Consider the following 18,149-nt stretch of genomic DNA (forward strand, 5'->3'; position numbering starts at 1 on the left):
TTGGCAAAAAACGGAATCGTTGTCTGTCCGTCTGTATGTCACAGTCTTTTTACGCGGAGACATTATATATGGTTGAAATTTGGAATCTAGGTATATTTTATAAACCGCTACAAAATAATACACTATAGTGTAAAATTATAATTTTAAAAACATATTAAGTGTGGAACTCTATACATGTAACTAAGGAACGAAAAATAAAACGAGAGAGCATGCCCTGTAGGATGTAATTAGATAAGTTTTCCTAAATGGTATGGAGGTTTCTAATTAAGTTTTTTAATTATGCCAATACTTTCTGAGACATGGTCTACCGCGGTCTAAGACCCGCCACTCAACACTCAATGTCTCGGAAAGGGAGGAACGGAGTGTCTTGACATTGTACCCTCTTCTATATGCGGGATACATCGTGAAGCTAAAAAACCCAATCGTTTTTAGCCCAAAATTTTTGTATACCTCATTTTATAATCTGTTAAGCTTATAATGTTATAATGATAATGTAATACCAACATTAGATAACAAAAAAAAATGAAATGAAAAAAATAGTAAACAGTAGTAGTTATCAATAGATAATCTTCATCATTTTAATTTGCGGTAATTAGTTACATGTAAATTAATTAATGTATAGAAAAATATTCATGTTGGTGCTGGACTACTGACTAAATTGATGTAAGTTTTTTTAATGGCTTTGACCTAAATTCTTATAATTTAATCATTTTAAAAAAATCATTGCTGTCAGTTGACAGGACCTAGTCGTCCTAGTTAGGATTTTTTTTCCATTTTTTAAGTACATACGTATATTCATAAAAAGCGTACTCACTTATATATTTATAAAATGTATATTAACTCTACATTTACTTTAAATGTACAAAGTACACTATTTAAAAACAAGTTAGATAATTAATCGTAATGGAATGTATTATTGTGAGTTCAATTCCCACTCAAAGGAATGTATTATTTTTATGAGAACAAGACAGGGCAGCGTTGAGTGCCGAAAATTTGGCGGGAATTGGGAAATAGAAAGGAGTGTCTTAAAACAAAGTCCCCTCTGCATACCCTGCTACAAAAAAAATCCTATTATTTCTGTGGAATTAATAAAGAAAACCTAGTGTTGAGACTCTATGTTTTTCACTTCTCTCACTTTCCGTTATTTTAGTTTAGTGTGTTGCATGTACGTGTCAACTGAATCCTATAATATCCAAGTAAAGAACATCGTATGAAAATATTAATCGCAGTTTTATATGGACGTGACGTTATTATCTATAGTAGATTAAAGTATTATAAATAACTAGCGGCCCGCTCGCGGTTGCACCCGCGTGAACTATATTATTATTAATTTCTGTCTCCATGGTTACGTCCTAGTGACGTCTATGCAAAATTTGAGACTCCTAGCATTTAGTAACGAATGACAAAGACAAATGTCATTATCTTTCAACCCCAAAAACAACCCCTTAGAAGTCGAATATTACAAATTCCCGTCTTAGCGAGCACCTACGTCCTATAAGTAACTCCTATACAAAATTTCAGATTCCTAGAATATGTAGTTTCTGAGATTTCGTGATGAGTGAGTGACCTTTCGATTTTATATATATAGATTAGATGTTTGTTTATATTTTATTTTTTATCGCGTTACATTTACCGATTTTGATTAAATGTCTTACTTATTCGTTATTATTTTTTATATTAAGATACTATAGGCGTCCTAAGATTAAATGTTGAATTTTAAAAATAACTACTAATTTAGTAACTTTTATTTTCTTTGAAGTGAGGCCACTAGAAAAAATTAATATTAAATATTGATATTTCCTGTAGTAACGAGGCAAAGCGCGGCGTTGAGTTCTGCCACTAAACACACAATGTCTCCAGAATTTAGCGGAAAATGTGGAACGGAAGTGTTTTAATGGCAACGTGTCATAACACTAGGTTTCCAGGTTTCCTCGGCCTTTCCTGCTTTGTGAGGGATTTAGTGAAAAAAATAAAAAAACAGATAAAAATCAAAAGCTTAGTCCATTCAAATAAGTAATAACTGTTCGTTTGCGTACATGGAAAATACTAATACACAGGTTGTCACAATTGTCACGAATATGGGACGTATATAACGGAAAAAATGCAAAGCCTGTAATTTAAATGTTATTTGAATTCTTTGGAATAAACGTTTTAATCCTGGTATCATGTGATATTTTTTTATCTATACACATTATCTTTGGTTGGGTTGGGAATGGATCAGAGCGTATTTTACATCCTCTAGACTCTAAACTCCAGAGCCTGGAGTCATTAACCATTTCGTATATGCCCTCTGGGGAGACTGCAATCTTTGTTCATGGTCGTTCTTCAGTTTTCAGTATGATTAATAGTATTATATGTTTTTGACGGTAATCTTCTTAATCATTAAATAATTTTCGTCATTCAAGTATTCACAATAAGGCTTTAAAATCTTATAGAACATAGTTCTTCCATTAAAAGAAAGTGGCAAATATGTAGATCCAATACCAACAGTGAAATTTGAAAGTACATGCCGTTCCCATATCAAAAGGACAAAGGTTATAACATTTTCCAATTTTCTCACTCCGAGCTAAAATTTTCATAATGTAACCGGCGATCGCTAGAAAATATCTGATTAATCAATAAACCAAAGTTATAAAAAAATGCTTCACGTCAGGTATACAGATGGAGCCTACTCACTACTGAGTAGTGTTAAGACACTTCGTTAACGTCGCGCTTTGTCTTGTTACTTCAGCGTGGAAATGTTAATATTTCATTCAGTTGAGTGGAAATCAAACCTATGGTTATCTATATATATAAAAGGATTTGTCCTCACTGACTGAGGTAAGACGCACGCACAGCCGTAACCGCTGTGCGTAGAAACCTTAAATTTAGACAAAAGTTTACTTTTGTAATCTGGACATCCACTAAGAAGGGATTTTAAAAAATCTCAACCCTAAAGGGGTGAAATAGGGGTTCAAAGTTTGTATGGAAAAAAATTTTAATCGGCACCGATTTTTATAAAATTTGAAATTTAGACTCTTAAAAATATTTCATTGAACACATGTTTCATGGGTTATTAGAATTCACCCTTAAATACGCAAGCGAAGCTGCGCGCGTCCGCTAGTAGTTTATAAACGTTAAGCTACTGCGCCACGACGGCTTTCAGTACAACACTTTTTTATATTAAGTTAAATAATACTCAATTGCAGTGAACAAACACATTTAATCCGTTCAATTTATACATGCAACTGTTAATATGTTCCGAGAGTGAAATTATCACGATAATGTCGAGTTAAAATGATTTTATTCCATGGTGTTAAGGTTCATTTTCCAATGACATTTAAATGTAAAGTTTTTTTTGTTACAAACGAATGCACACATTCCACTCATATGTGACTTAAATGACATGAACAGTTTAGTTTCCATAAACATATTATAGTAATTAAAAATTACTTTTAGGGTTCCATATGGAAAAAGAATAAAAATGGAACTCCTTTGTCTGTCCGTATGTCTGATAATGCCAATATTTCTTAAACTATTGTCTAATTTTATTTAATGTCTCTCAATATTTGGCTTTACGAATTAAAAAAAGTTTTTTTGGTAAAATTTTCTGTATTACTCGAGAAAACTAAAAGAAAGAAAGAACTACCTAAAAATTGTCAATAAAAGTATATAGCAAAATTTTTAATAATTATTAATAGCTTATATGCTATTTAACGTATTTTAACGTGTACATGTTCAAATATTTGTAAGTCTTTTTGTCTTGGTAAATATCCCGCATTAGGCGGGGTAGATAAAGAGAATCCGAGATATGTCGTGTATACGACTGTGTGATGCTTTTATTTTTTAATATTTTTGTTATTATTTTTACTTTCCTTTTTTTTTACTCGCGGATAAGCAGAGAGATCCAAGTGTCAAGATACTCTATTCTGTTCGTATTTTCCGATTTCGAAACGATGCCTTTTGAGTGGCCGACCTTTGTGCTACCAAGTGCCAGCGAGGTAAATTAAAATATTTCCCTCGGATGAGGATCGAACCTACTACCGTTCAGATTTTAGTCAAACGCTTTCGCATTGCGTCACCATATATAGTCAGCAAGCCCTTTTATTAAACAAAATAAAGATATTAAACACAAACAACTATAACTGTAGTGTAGCGAAGATCAGTGGCAGTAGGTAATTACTTAATAACGTTAAGGATGCCCACAATTTCCTTCGTCTATTTGTCTGTCCAAACAATTTTTTTACGAGATTTCGAGATTTCTCCGAACAGGATGCATTAAGTTAGTTTTAATTCTGAAAATGTTGGGGGCAGTCGCATAGTGTCATTATAAATGACTGTTTTAGATTCGATTCTCGCTCGGGATAATGTCCTCGTCCTGGTGACAAGAAAAAGCGCGGTGTGAAGGTGGGGAACGGAGTGTCTCAACACTAGGTTTCCTATGCCTATCTCCAATACAGTGTTAACTAAAAAAATATAAACTAAATCTTATAATGTAACATTCAAATGCTATTTTCTTTTTATTGTTTCTAATAAATATTTCCTTTTTCCTAGCATCAGAATGGCCAGTTGTAAACAAGCCGTTGAAAGTGATACAGACCAAAGAGAACAAATTGTCGAACAGATTTTTCCCCTACGACGACATCGAGACGGAATGCCAGCTGACGATTGATGATGACATCGTCATGTTGACGCCCGATGAGTTGGAATTTGGGTGAGTCCGTGTCATTTTTAATTAATCTGTCCCAGTACTGGCGTATTGTTGTGTGATTACGTGCAAATTGCTTTATTTTTTCATTCCGTAGTAATAGTACTTAGGTACTACTAGAGTATAATTGTATTTATGTATGGGTGTGCATGGTTTCTGGAAGGGGTTGCACTGCAGTGGGATAGTGTTTGATTGCACTTGGGATATGCGGGAAAATGAAAATGAATGAATGTTTCGCATATTACTGTTTTTGTATAAATACAATAGTATATTGCCTATAGGCTCTATAATGTTCGAAAGATTAACAAAATCTATATAAATCAATTTATCTTAACATCATTAAATTTATAACCAAACAATTTTAGCAAATATTTGATCTTAGTTTCGAAGTTTTAATTATTCACTACACTTTTATCATTAAACTCGAAATTAACTTAAAACAATATTTTCTTTTCTCATAAAAATAAAATTATATTATTACGCTATCATGGCCTAGAATGTTTTATCTATACCAGTATTATTAACTCGAAGAGATTTTTTCATTCATTTATGGATTTGAAAAATGTTTTTATTCTTTTATTAATTATCCTAACATGAGTTTTAACACACTCCGCCATCCATCCATCCATTCCACGTTAATTTCGGATACGTTGACTATTTACTGGCGAAACTCAACACCGCCTATTAACTAAACCAGACCAGTGAAAGTAAAAATATGTTTAAATATAAAAATCCCCTTTATAAATGTTGTCTTGTTATTTTTATTTTTATGTTAATTTTCTATAGTATGAAAATTTTCGACTTCGTGCATGTTACAATTGTACTGAAATTTCCTTTACAGTTTTGTAATTAGCTGAAACTTTGTAAGTAGTTCTTGACTTACCCTCTGTCTAGCGTCTACCTACACTTTAGTTTAAGTACGCATGTAACGTGGAGATGTCTGTTTGTCTAAAGCTCTGAATGCCTAAAGATATATGCCTATGTCATAGTTGTAGCAACGCTAAGTTTACGTATGATTAGCTAAATGCGTTGGTTGCGGATTCAAATACCGGTTTGAAAACTTCCTAAATGATAGATAAGTCGTTTATATCGAGTCGAAAGAGTAATTAATATAAGTAAGAGATATTTATATAGATAATTAAATACATTTTATGCATAATCTAACGCTATTTGATACGAAGCTAATGCAAAGTTCTCGGCGCTACAGTGAACGTCACTATCTCAGCTTCACGCGTTTTCCCGCATCAGACATTTTTTTCCGCTTTCAGTACATGTTTGAAATATTTCGTTTTAGAGGCAGGATAAATTTTGTCTTACTTTATAATTTTCTCCGAATGAATTCGAACCGAAAACCGCCGCCACAGTGGCTTCTAAGCTAAAATTAGTAACAGTTACACGCACGAGAGACGTAACAGTGATTTTTATGATAAAAAACCTTTTAAAAAACTAAAAAGAGAGTGTATTAGTATAGTCTTTCATAACTTCACTCTCTTAGCACGCTTTTGTAAAAGAAATAATTTAAAAGTAAAAAATATACATTTTTCCATTTAAATTAAGAATAATTAATGTAAAACAAGAACAATTTATCAAAATCACAACATCTTTATTAGAATTTAGGGTTACGTGATACACTAATTACACAGTACAGTCCAACGTTCTGATGAACCGCTTAATTTCCCTTAATTTATATACGTATCTCATATTATTAATTGGCTAGTGTCTCGCAATTATACTTTGTTATAGACGTTATAAATCACAAGAGAAATTTACTTGTGGATAGGTTTTTGTGCAATGCTCTGGAATTTATAGTAAAATAAGTTAGATTTCTGAACGCAATGGTTGTCCATTCCGGGAAAAAAAATGGTTTATATTATAAATATAGCTATTTCTTATCTGGTTAAATAGTGTGGCGTTGTGTTCCGCAATCCAATACGATGATTATGGTTCCATAGTCATTTACAGCAAACGTCCTTTCTCTCTGACTACCCCGCTAGAGACACAAATTTCTGGTAAAATGCTAACAATTGTAGATAAATATAAAAAAATGCTTTCGATCCTATTCCTATTCGATTATAAAATTAAATCATAAATTTTAAATAGCCTGTATTGTATAGAAGTAATTAAAAAAGCTAATGAAAAATAAAAATATGGATTTAGTTAAATGTCTGCCAGTCACGCTACAAAACGGTAATATACGCGTACTAAATTATTGATTTGAAATGTGCTGAGAAACTAAGACAGTTCTTATAGATATTAAATTTTAATATAAAAATTATAATTACTCGGCCATTTAGCCTCTATTATATGTCATATTGTATGTAGAATGACGTAGATAACCATTACTTCCTTTTCGTTGTAAATTTTGTTTGAATTGGTTGAGGTTATTTTTAAAGTGTTATTTACTTACGAAATAAAATTAATATAGTTTTTTAGAAAATTTTTAAAACATTGGACGTAGCAGTATGTGATTTGAGGTGCGGGTTCATATCCTACTACGTTCAAATGTTTTTGTTTTCTGACGTTGCAAGTCAAATAACAAATTGTAAAAACTGATAACGTTTTTGAATTTAAATCTTCATCTCTTAGATTTCGTCTAAGCTCCCTCCCCATTCAGGTATACGGTATATCCGCGCTACGTGAAATTTTTTATACGCTTGTTACAAGCAAACTTTTCTTGTTAGCGCTACTGTGGAAAGATTTTTTGCGAAAACATAAATTATTTGGCGAGAAATGTTGTTATTCACTGAACTATATATTTAATAATTAATAGAAGCCGTTGTGCAGTAGTGGTACAAGTGTGTGACTAGACGCGACGGTTGTGGGTTCGATTCTAACTCGGGGTAATGAAATATTTAATATTTTCATCTCTTTGCTCTGGTGACAAGACAAATTGCGGCGTTGAATTCCGCCACTCAACAAGCATAACGTGGAGCGGCGGAAAGTGAAAAAAGAAAAAAATATACATTTAATTAATAAGGCCATTATGGCACAGTGGCCGTAGTGTGTGATTGTAAACGCGAGGGTTGTGAGTTCGTACTTGGAGGAACGACTTGTTCTCGTTTGCCCGCTGTCATAAAACAAAATTTATAATATTTTTTTATTTTAACAAATATTTGATTATAATTATAATGTACTAGTATGTATAGACTATTTTATAAAACTGTGTACATAAAATCGTTTCAAATAATCATTTCGTTGGAACAGTCCAAACAGATCCGTGTCAGTTTACTCAATTAATGCTGTGTTATATGTTTTTCTATTCATTAAAATTTTGTTGTTTCTATAGATTTATTATAACGAACTACGTCATCGTGACACAGTTAGGAGGGTAGGTGACTCTAATAACGAACGGTGGTCGTACGTTGGAATGTATTATGATTTTTTTTCTTTCTTTTTTTTTTTAAGCATTAACTTGACGAGTTGTTGTTTCAATGCAGACCTTTGTCTAATAAGATAGAAGAGATTTTTTTCATGCCAATATAATAATGGACGCTTACTCTAGGAAAGCAGTAAATTTACGCCGTTTCTCGTGTACAGAGAGATTACCGTGAACAAACGCAAAAATTAGATCATTATTTTTGGTTTCTATTACGTTCTTTGAAAAGTACCAAAGATGAAAAATGAAGTGTCTAATCACCACATTTAGTTTGTTTTGCTATAGTATTAAAGTGTAGAGATGAGTTTCAACATAGAGTACTTTTCGAAGAATTTAATTTCGACTTTCACCGTCCAATCTCAAAAAGGTTGTGCTAAAAATTATAATCAGGAACCGGTTTGAACTTTAACAGTTGAATGATTTCTCAATTGTAATTGGCGCATACGTCTATTGTTATATTGATAAAAAGCTATATGATTTTATTATATAAAAAGACGATTTTTTTTATTTGTCAGCTGGTAAATTTTATTTGGTCAAATAGAAGTTAGAAAAATATCTTTATCCCCCTAAACTGGGACTGCCTGATGATTACAGAGTCTAAGGCCATAATTCTTAGTTTGTCTAACTAAACAATTGAAACTATATTTTTTCCAACAACTTTAAACATTCCAACGGTGGAGGGTTTTTACCTTCAATTGATGAATGAATTATTTCCATTTGAAAAATTTATCTTACTCTGGTAACAGAGTTCGTTCAACAAACAGGATCTCGAATACGGGAGCGGAGAGCGAAGTTTCTTAACTTAAGGGTGTAGCTAAAACATAATTAACTTATTTATAAAGAAATAAAAAAAACAATTAAAATAAACGAGAAATTAATAGAATTCATTTCACGAAAAAGACTTTTTAAAATACTACTTTCTGTCACGATATCACGGTTATTCTTATTACTTTATACTTTGACAAAATCGTTTAAAAAAATATAATTGACTTTGAACTTTAACACTTCTGGTTAGAGCTGATTATTGGTAACACTGAGCTCTAAGGGTCTGTCGTGACCTCCTTTGAACACATTTGCTACACTAATGTTCTTTGAAACTATGGTCGGTAAAACTTTTTTTGCGCGAAATAAATCGTAGAGTTAATGGCATTGAAAATAAAGTAACGTTAAGGCTAGTAAAGCAGTAAATAGGTAGATATATTCTAGGATATTTAGACAAAAGGAATGTAGTTTTATAGAAAATTTACGACTTGCCAATAAAAATCTGTTTAGTATCGAACTCTATATTTTACATGTAAGCTCCATGAACATTTATTTCAAATGGGAATAAAATTTGCGTTATTTTCGAATCGCTTCGTTTCATCCCAGTCTGACAGTTGTTCGAATGTTTATAGTGAATGGAAAACGTAAGTGACCATAATTTTTATTAGATTACATGAACTAGATGAAGTTGATCTCAGAAAGGTCAATTTGCGTTTAACTGACTTTAATATACCTATACAAATGTAAACTTCATATTAGTTAAAACTTAATTGGCGTCTATTAGTAGGGCCAAATTAGTGCAACTAAACCGAGAATATCTTAAATATTTTAGTTGATATCGAAAACGAAGAGTTACGTGATTACTGCTCCAATTATGAATAGATTATTATGATTCTATTTTGAAAGGCAGGTCGTGGTTGTGGTAAGTAGTCTCATATAAATTTTATGTCAATTAGCGCTTAACGCTTTAGCTTATTTAACGCTTTTTGAAAAAATCTACAAGAACAAAAATATATATGACAAAAAATATAATGACGATTTTGGTTTATGTTAATCATACGCTACACCAACCAAATTTTCGTAAATAGAAGCTTCCAATTCACCAAATAAGAAAATTAAATATTAATCATAAAATTTCCACTGCCAATATTAGTAGTGTTTTTTCCCATACAGAAATCCACATTTATTTGTCAGATCCGATGGTATCTGGATCGTACATGGCGTACTCGTATCTCAGTGGTTCACGCCTCGATGCATCAACGTATCGTTGGATCGGTCACGCCGAGCAGACGAGCACGGACAGTGTGTTATGGAGATGGATAAAGGACGATTTTTTACCCTAGTTTCGATAAATCGAAAAAGTTTTTTCGTTTAGTTCCGAACGAAATGTGTTTCTTTTCTTGTTTATTATTTGTGGATATGTGGGAGATAAATGGTTTTTGTCCCAAGTTTGAATGGAGTGTGTTTAGGGGAGATAGCACTGCATTAAATGTAATTTCATGTGAAACTAAATATTTGACTGAGAGCTGTTTTGTGATGGAACTACTTAGAAACTTATTTGAATTCCTTTAATCTGAATATGAGATATATTAGTAGTAGCACTACTACTACTAATATATATGAGATATATTAGTAGTAGTAGTGCTTTTGTGCTAAAAGATTTTAAAAAATCTTTATAAAATGTCAATGTTAAATACTTATGTCCGAAATTGATTCAGTTAATAAATGTAAATTACATCCAATGTATATGAAGTAGGCATACATTTGTATAGGTTATTTTCTATATATCTTTACCAACCAGTACTGTTTTGAGTTGAAATTAAAGACGAAAAGAGAGAAAAGAAGAGGAAGTAAAAAAAGTGTCTTTTTTTACCTTTTGGAAAGAGAAAAATAAAGTGATATGCCATAAAGTTTTCTATCTTCTTTATTATATACTGAATGAAATGATCTAGATATTATAGGTATATGTACCTAATAGAAATCCGAAGTGCCTTAATCTCACTGAAGTGACTTAGTAATAAAATTAAACATTTTCCGCAAAGGCAAGCTATTTCAAATGGCGATTCATTAAGACTATTGCTGAACTGCATTTTTTATTACCAGCTAGTAAAATGTTAACTAAAAATGAATGAAAAGCTGTAAATTTTAAAGTATATAATTGAAATTGGCGTAGTAAACGCGATAGCTGTGGATATTAGATCCTTTTAAATGGAAATTAATCATTTTCGTTTCCCAGTTTTGCAAAAAAAATGCGGCGTTTAGTTCCGCCATTTATAAGCGAATCTTATATTCGAGTGAAAAGTAGTTCTGTATGATTTAATATTACAATAAAAAGAATTAAAATAAATAAATACAATTCAATAATTGTTATTTAAGGTAAGATGGTGGATTCTTTAAATATTTCTTTACATACATTCCAGTTTCGACGTGTGGCGGGAATTCCCCGACAGAATAGTCGGCTTCCCGTCGCGTCTGCACGTGTGGGACAATGTTACCAGCTCGTGGAAGTATCACAGCGAGTGGACGAATCAGATATCCATGGTAAGGATGTTGAATTTTTAATATGTATATATTACAACAGCTGAATAAAAGAAATCTTACATTTTCCATAAAAACACTAAAATATTCCAGGTTTTAACTGGTGCAGCGTTTCATCATAAAATATGGTCTTGGTACTATACGCATAAAATGCCGTCCGAGATTCGTACGTGGGTCGACGATAATTTCAATTGTGAAGACATCGCTATGAACTTCCTCGTCGCCAATATTACTAGAAAACCGCCTATAAAGGTATGTTTTTTTTTTATAAGATAGGGAAGAAATTGATATATTCGTTAAACTAAAAATACTGAAAAAATATATTTTAAAGTTATATGAAACGATCTCGTTTATTTATTTTTTAGCCTTAATATGTACAAATAAAGAAAACCATCTCTATATTTTTTCCAGAATAGTACTCTGTTGTAATTTTCATTAAAAACATATTTTCATTTTTGCCTTTGAATTGTAACTAAGTATGCACTTCATGCCACTAGGGTTGTGGAAAAAATAATAAAATAGCTAATTACCGCTATGATTGTCGATTGTCGCAAAAATTTGTATACAAATTTTACTTGTCATGCCTTTCCGCGTCCGCCGTCTATTTTACAGAAGATAAAAAAAATACTTATTTATTATTTCGCCGGATTGTGAAAACCAATAATAAATTGGTACTGACTAAACGCGATGATTGTAAATTCGATCCTCACTTGAGTTTTGTACTGTTGTACTGTTGTACTCGATTTTTTTTTTAATTTCTGTTCTTAGGTTATCAAAAACAAGTGTTGGGTTTCGCACATAACACGCAATGTCTCGAATATTGGCTCTATTATTATAACACTAGATTCCCTCTGCTTACCTTCCTTTTTGCGGGATAAGGCATGAACCTCAAAAAATATTTATACATTATACCTATATAAACTCCTAACACACCTATATATTATAACAATAATTTATATTCGTAAACAGATTTAAATTTCCAATTTTCAGGTAACCCCAAGAAAAAAATTTAAATGTCCAGAATGTACTAACACAGAGATGTTATCGGCTGACGCCCGCCACATGTCGCAGAGGTCCGCCTGCATAGACAAGTTTACGAAAATTTACGGACATATGGCGTTAAAGTCCGTGGAATTCCGCGCGGATCCGCTACAGTACAGAGAAACTGGTTCGGGTATTCCGCAAGTATATCCGGATATAGGCGCGTTGTAGAAGAAAAAATCGTGTATTCCGCAAGTCTATCCAGGTATAATGCGTTAAAAATTTTTTCTTCAGTAGAAATATGTTTCGAAATGAGGGATTTTCGGAATTTAAAGTATGAAAGGTAAGTTTATTTGGGTCCTTTTATTGTGGATGGATATTGTATTTGTATATTAATATTGTATACAATATTAGGTGATTGTAGTCAATTTTTTTACATATTTTTTTGTATCATTATTTGTTATGTAATCTTTATATGTATATATATAATCAATTATTTCATTTACAACATATTATATATGTATAAGATATACAATTAGAATAAGAGGACCCTTTATGTATTTGAGGATAGGACAATAAATTATATCAAAAAAAAGTTTCGAAAGGCTGTAAGTGAAGTAAAATGGGAATCGTCCCCCCAATACCAGGGTATGTAGGTTAAACTGCCAAATAGAATCGTTTCAAATGTTTTATTACAAAAAATCGATATTAATATCGATTTCTCTTCACATTTCTTCTGACTAGAAAAAATCTATATCTAATGGATTTTATCGTTTTAATGTCAATATTACTTTGTTCCTGATTCAAGAGTAATGACAGTTTTTAAAAACATATCGATTTATGTAAATTAGGAATAGTTAAAATGAAAGCAATATTCGATACTTTTTTTATAAAAAAATCATTACATTATATATTTTAACTGTCATTGTTAACACCAAATATTGTTAGTTATCTGTTTTTTTTTAATATTTTTTCTTCGTGCCATTATTTTATATATTATTAGGAAAATGTAAAAAAATGATATTAAAGAATAATAGTTTTTGTTTTAATAAATTTATACGTTTTTTAATAATTTGATGAAATAGAACAATATTTTTTTTATTTCATATTTTTGACAGTCATTTATTTTTATATAAAAAGATTGTTTTTGCCTTACTATCTTATAAATGTAATGGAAGCTCTTCATTTATATTTATTAATATAATAATGAAAACAGCTAAAAGTACATTTATATAAGTAATAAACAATACAGATTATAACTTTTTTGGTTGTTTAATGAAATTCTTAAGAAACATTGGTTTCTTGAACTGACACCTAAAAAAACCTTGCCATTCCTTTATATTGAATTTTAAATAGTACTCTTATTAAGTTAATTTTAAGAAATGATTATATAGTAATTTTGACATTAGATGAAGTTATAAATTATTTTAATATACTTATACGACGTATAATATATATGTAAGTGTAAAAATACTTTGTATGTATTACCAGTTTACATGCAGTTTGTTTATGTAAAATAAACATTGCTAAATATTTTGGACTCGATGTTTATTTTTCACTTTAATTACTTTCAACGAAACTAGTAAATGTTTTTTCACTGTACAATAATTCTTATATTTTTTTTTTCATAAATGAACAAAAATCGGCATTTCAATGAAGAATAAAATAAATATATTAAAAATGCTGAAAAGATTTTAATCTTTTAACATTGTCCTTAGATATAGTAATTATATTCTAAAAAAATGTTAGAATCGATATAGTTTAGACAAAAATTAGTCCATCTCGACATATCGGTGCTTGAGTGAAGGATAATTCCTAATTATTATTACATATATATTTTTAAGTAGATGTTATTTGTGTAGCTACTTTTCGTACGGCCGGTAACCGATTCTGTAGACGATTATGATTTAGTAATCGATTGTCAAAGATATTAATCGATTTTAAATAAATATATTTTTTTCATTATATAAAAAATAATAATCGATGATAGAAAATATTGATTGATTATAAACAACTTGATATGAATATTTTATCTATACCGATAAAAGAGAATCATAAAGTTTTAATATAGAATTATAGATGGTTAGTATTTATTATTTTTTAATTCTTTTTATGAAGTAAAAAAATATTATTATATTAATCATAATTGTCATTTTAATCAAATAGAATCGATATCTTCTATCGATCGATAAAATGTATATAAAATAGATTAAAAATTGATGTTTACATTATTTTATATAATCTATGTTTCTTTAATTCTGTTAATAATTTTCATAAGTTTATATTATATAGCAAATTGATATTCCATTATACTGAGGTTATAACTATATCGACAGATACATATTTTGCAATTATTGCATTTTATTTATAGCTTCACGCCGCATATAGCGGGGTTCGACAGAAGGTTAAGACACTCCGTTCCTCACGCACCGTCCAAATTCCGACGCATTGCATGTTGAGTGATGGTACTCTACGCCGTGCTTTGTCTACAATCAAAAAAAATCAAAAAAGTAGTTGATATGGACTTAAGCTTTATCGAAATTATAACCGACTTGTATTAAATGTTTTATGTAGTACTGTTTTTACACATTTTTTTCTATAATGATTAATTTCAAGATGATATAAAATATAAAAAAAAATATGATAAAAATTTATGAAAAATCAATAATGTAATAGTCATAAATTTTGTGTACCTATCATTTTATTTAGGTATTTAAGAATTTTATGAATTTTATTTAAATCATTTTGTATTGATTTATACGAAATACATATAACTATGTTGATTTTTCACGATGATTTTGATTTATACTTTTATTATTACAACTTTAGTAATAATAAAACGTACTTCTTATCTCTATTGTATTTTTGAACGTTAACCAAAGACCTTATAATACTAGTCTCGAAAATATTTTATTATTTTGTCTGCATTTAATATATTAATTAATATTTCGTTGTCGAATCGTTACCAGCGCTATATCAAAAGGACAGACTGATATATTTTCTTTTTTTATGTATATATAAATAGATTTTTAAATATAAGCTACAATTTTTTTTGTACTAACATTAATAATTTTGTATATAGTACAAGTTCTAAAATGGCGTGTTTTAATGCTTCTTAGTGTAGTCTTTATATTATAATTTTAGTGAATAGATATTGTGTATATAAATTGTAATCAAATTTTAATGGCAGGTAATAATTTTAGTTAGAATAATTAGTTAAAGCATAATTGTCTTTTGAAGTTATAATGGCAGCATAATCAATTCTGACAGGCAATTATTTTCTTATGACAAATGGCACTGACGTTTCAATAAAGAAAATCTGCAAATAAATATAATGTATAATTTATATTATTATTCTTTAAATTTGACTGTTAAATAAGACGTAAAAACCCGAGCTTTCGACTTTTTTTGTTTCGAATCGGCCTAAAATTAATCATAGCAAAACTTTGTAATAGAGCTTACAATTAAATGTAGTATGTGAACAAAAAATATAATAATATAATATCCGTAACAGACACGAATTACTTGATAAGTCGACTTGCATGTGTATACAAAATATTTAGTTTCATCAATCACAATTAACTCTTTCTTTTACTTTAGTAAGAGAACTACTTACTAATAAGTGTAGTGTTATAATTGTATTAAGTGTAATTTTTACTTTAGTAAGAGAACTACTTACTAAAGTGAGAGAGTAAGTCTGGTCTCACTCTCTTACTAGAGTAAGCACAGTTATGGCGCAGTGCCACAAGCATGCGAATAAAGATGACAGGTTGTGGGTTCCCTATGTCTTAGTCATCCATACACTATGAATAGAACAATCTTAATGATATTCGTAATTCAAAATATTATGTACGCAAGTCGACTTACATTATTTATTTTAAAAAAATCATGCTTGATACGGATATATTATATTGTTTGAAAATAAATGGAATCATAATTGTATCAATTTTCATATAGTCATGACAGTGATTTTTTAATATTTTGTAATTTTTCTAAGAGTTTTTGAGCCTAGCAGTCAATAAGTCAATTTTTAGAATAAACTAGATTAAAAATAATATTTTTTTTCGTAATTAATAAATTCTGTCTATAATGAACAAACTGTTGTTGTATGTATTTGTTTATAATTCAATTGTCTATTTTTTTGTTATTTATTACTGGAATAATAACAAGAAGTTAAAGCGAATGAATTTTGTAATTTTAAATAGTTTTACAGTTATCACAACTTATGATTTATATATTTTTTTACTAAATTGTTCGTTATATTTTATTTAAAGTACATAATTGACATACTAAAGAATGTTCATATTTAATTTAATTTTTTTAAATAATATTTTCTAAATGTTTTTTTAAATGTACTAAAAAAAGTTAATGTCAGTGAATTGAAATGTAAATAAATACTCGTATCAAGTAGACATTAGGTGATGTTTTTAAATGTACAGAACTTTTTTATATTATAGCAACGCAAAGGCTAATATTTAAAATAAAATGGACGTTTTAAAAAAATTGCAAACTTAGCAGTGGCATTTAGAAAGCAGTGTGGTCAGCACTCAGAGACATCGATTAGAATTTAAGTGGCGTTTGACTGTTAATTCGTCTATTGTGGCTTAGAACCCCACTCAGGGGAATAATATTAATTTTCAGCTCTGATAGACAAAAGTCGGCGTTGAATTCCGCCACTAACACGCAATGCCTTGAAAATTGGTTGGAAAGTGGGGACCGGTGTGTTTTCCACAAGGTTCCTTCTGCGTACTGTGAAGTATAATACAAAATTATTGTCAAATAAATATTAATTGGTCTCTTTGAGTACTGTCTTCTGTAGAAAGTACGATGTGTTTGTTGTGTTATTATATTTGTGTAGTTAAATGTTTCATAGTAAGTACTTAATAGAGTAAATTTTTATTTACGACCGTGTACATAGATATGTAAGTGTGTAAATATTAGAGTACATTATATATTGTGAATAAAACGAGACATATCAATTTTGTAATGGTTATTTAATTTTCCTTTATTGTTTTTTGTGGTATTTTAAAGAACTTGTAGGTTTTTGTTCCGGTGTGGCGGGTTTGAGACCTCAAAGTTTTTATAAGTGGGCCCCAGGTAGTAAAAAACTTCCAACCATAAAGCTTTCATGTAAATTCACATTCACACATATGATATCACATTCACACATGTGATTACATATCCACATATGTTACTTCTTTAATATTTTTTATTATCTAATTATTTCCCGATTTTATTTTTTATTAAAAAAAACCCTTCCACTCCACTACGGTATTCTACTGTAAAGATACCTTCTTTAAATGAGGTCACACCGTCAAGAATCGAACCAAATACCCCGAGATGTTGTCACCGTGCAACAGCGTGTTTGTAGAGGACCTCAATACTCATCCATTTCACCACCGTTCCGTATATGTATTAAAAGTGATTTGGGAACAGATTACTGAAGAAAATTGGCACATATAGCCCGACCTATTTCCTCAATACAGCTCAGTCGTAGGCCTTTTGTATGTTATATTAACTTTAATCTATTGATTTATACATCTTGGAAATAAGGTCGAAGTTTTAATGTTTATTCTGTCCTGTATCAAAGTTAACTATCACATTAAAATACACAAGCACAAACAAAGCTTACACCAGCTAACATATATCTCAATATAAAACATTACAAAACAAATTATCTACGCATTTTGATACAGTCGATCCAATAACTCCTCGTTCACAATATGGCGGTATATCACAAAGGTCCAGTCTTACTTCTTGCTCCCATTTGCTGTTTGCGTTCAACGCGTGGGCGGCCAAATGCAT

At 30.2% G+C, this 18,149-nt stretch overlaps 1 protein-coding gene across 1 annotated transcript in view; it reads left to right on the forward strand.

The window, feature by feature from the left end:
• Positions 1-17,331, forward strand: part of sotv (exostosin glycosyltransferase sotv) — a 46,629-nt gene extending 29,298 nt beyond the window's left edge. Inside the window, exons 4-7 of the mRNA XM_085202465.1 lie at positions 4,534-4,693; positions 11,246-11,366; positions 11,457-11,615; positions 12,354-17,331. Of these exons, the coding sequence (XP_085058591.1) occupies positions 4,534-4,693; positions 11,246-11,366; positions 11,457-11,615; positions 12,354-12,575 (662 nt within the window). The 3' untranslated portion in view covers positions 12,576-17,331. The remainder of the gene's footprint in view (positions 1-4,533; positions 4,694-11,245; positions 11,367-11,456; positions 11,616-12,353) is intronic.
• Positions 17,332-18,149: the final 818 nt, after the last annotated feature.

The sequence above is a fragment of the Heliconius melpomene genome, chromosome 18 (assembly GCF_056956725.1).
Source record: "Heliconius melpomene rosina isolate 202511_hmr_F chromosome 18, ASM5695672v1, whole genome shotgun sequence".
NCBI lineage: Eukaryota > Metazoa > Arthropoda > Insecta > Lepidoptera > Nymphalidae > Heliconius > Heliconius melpomene.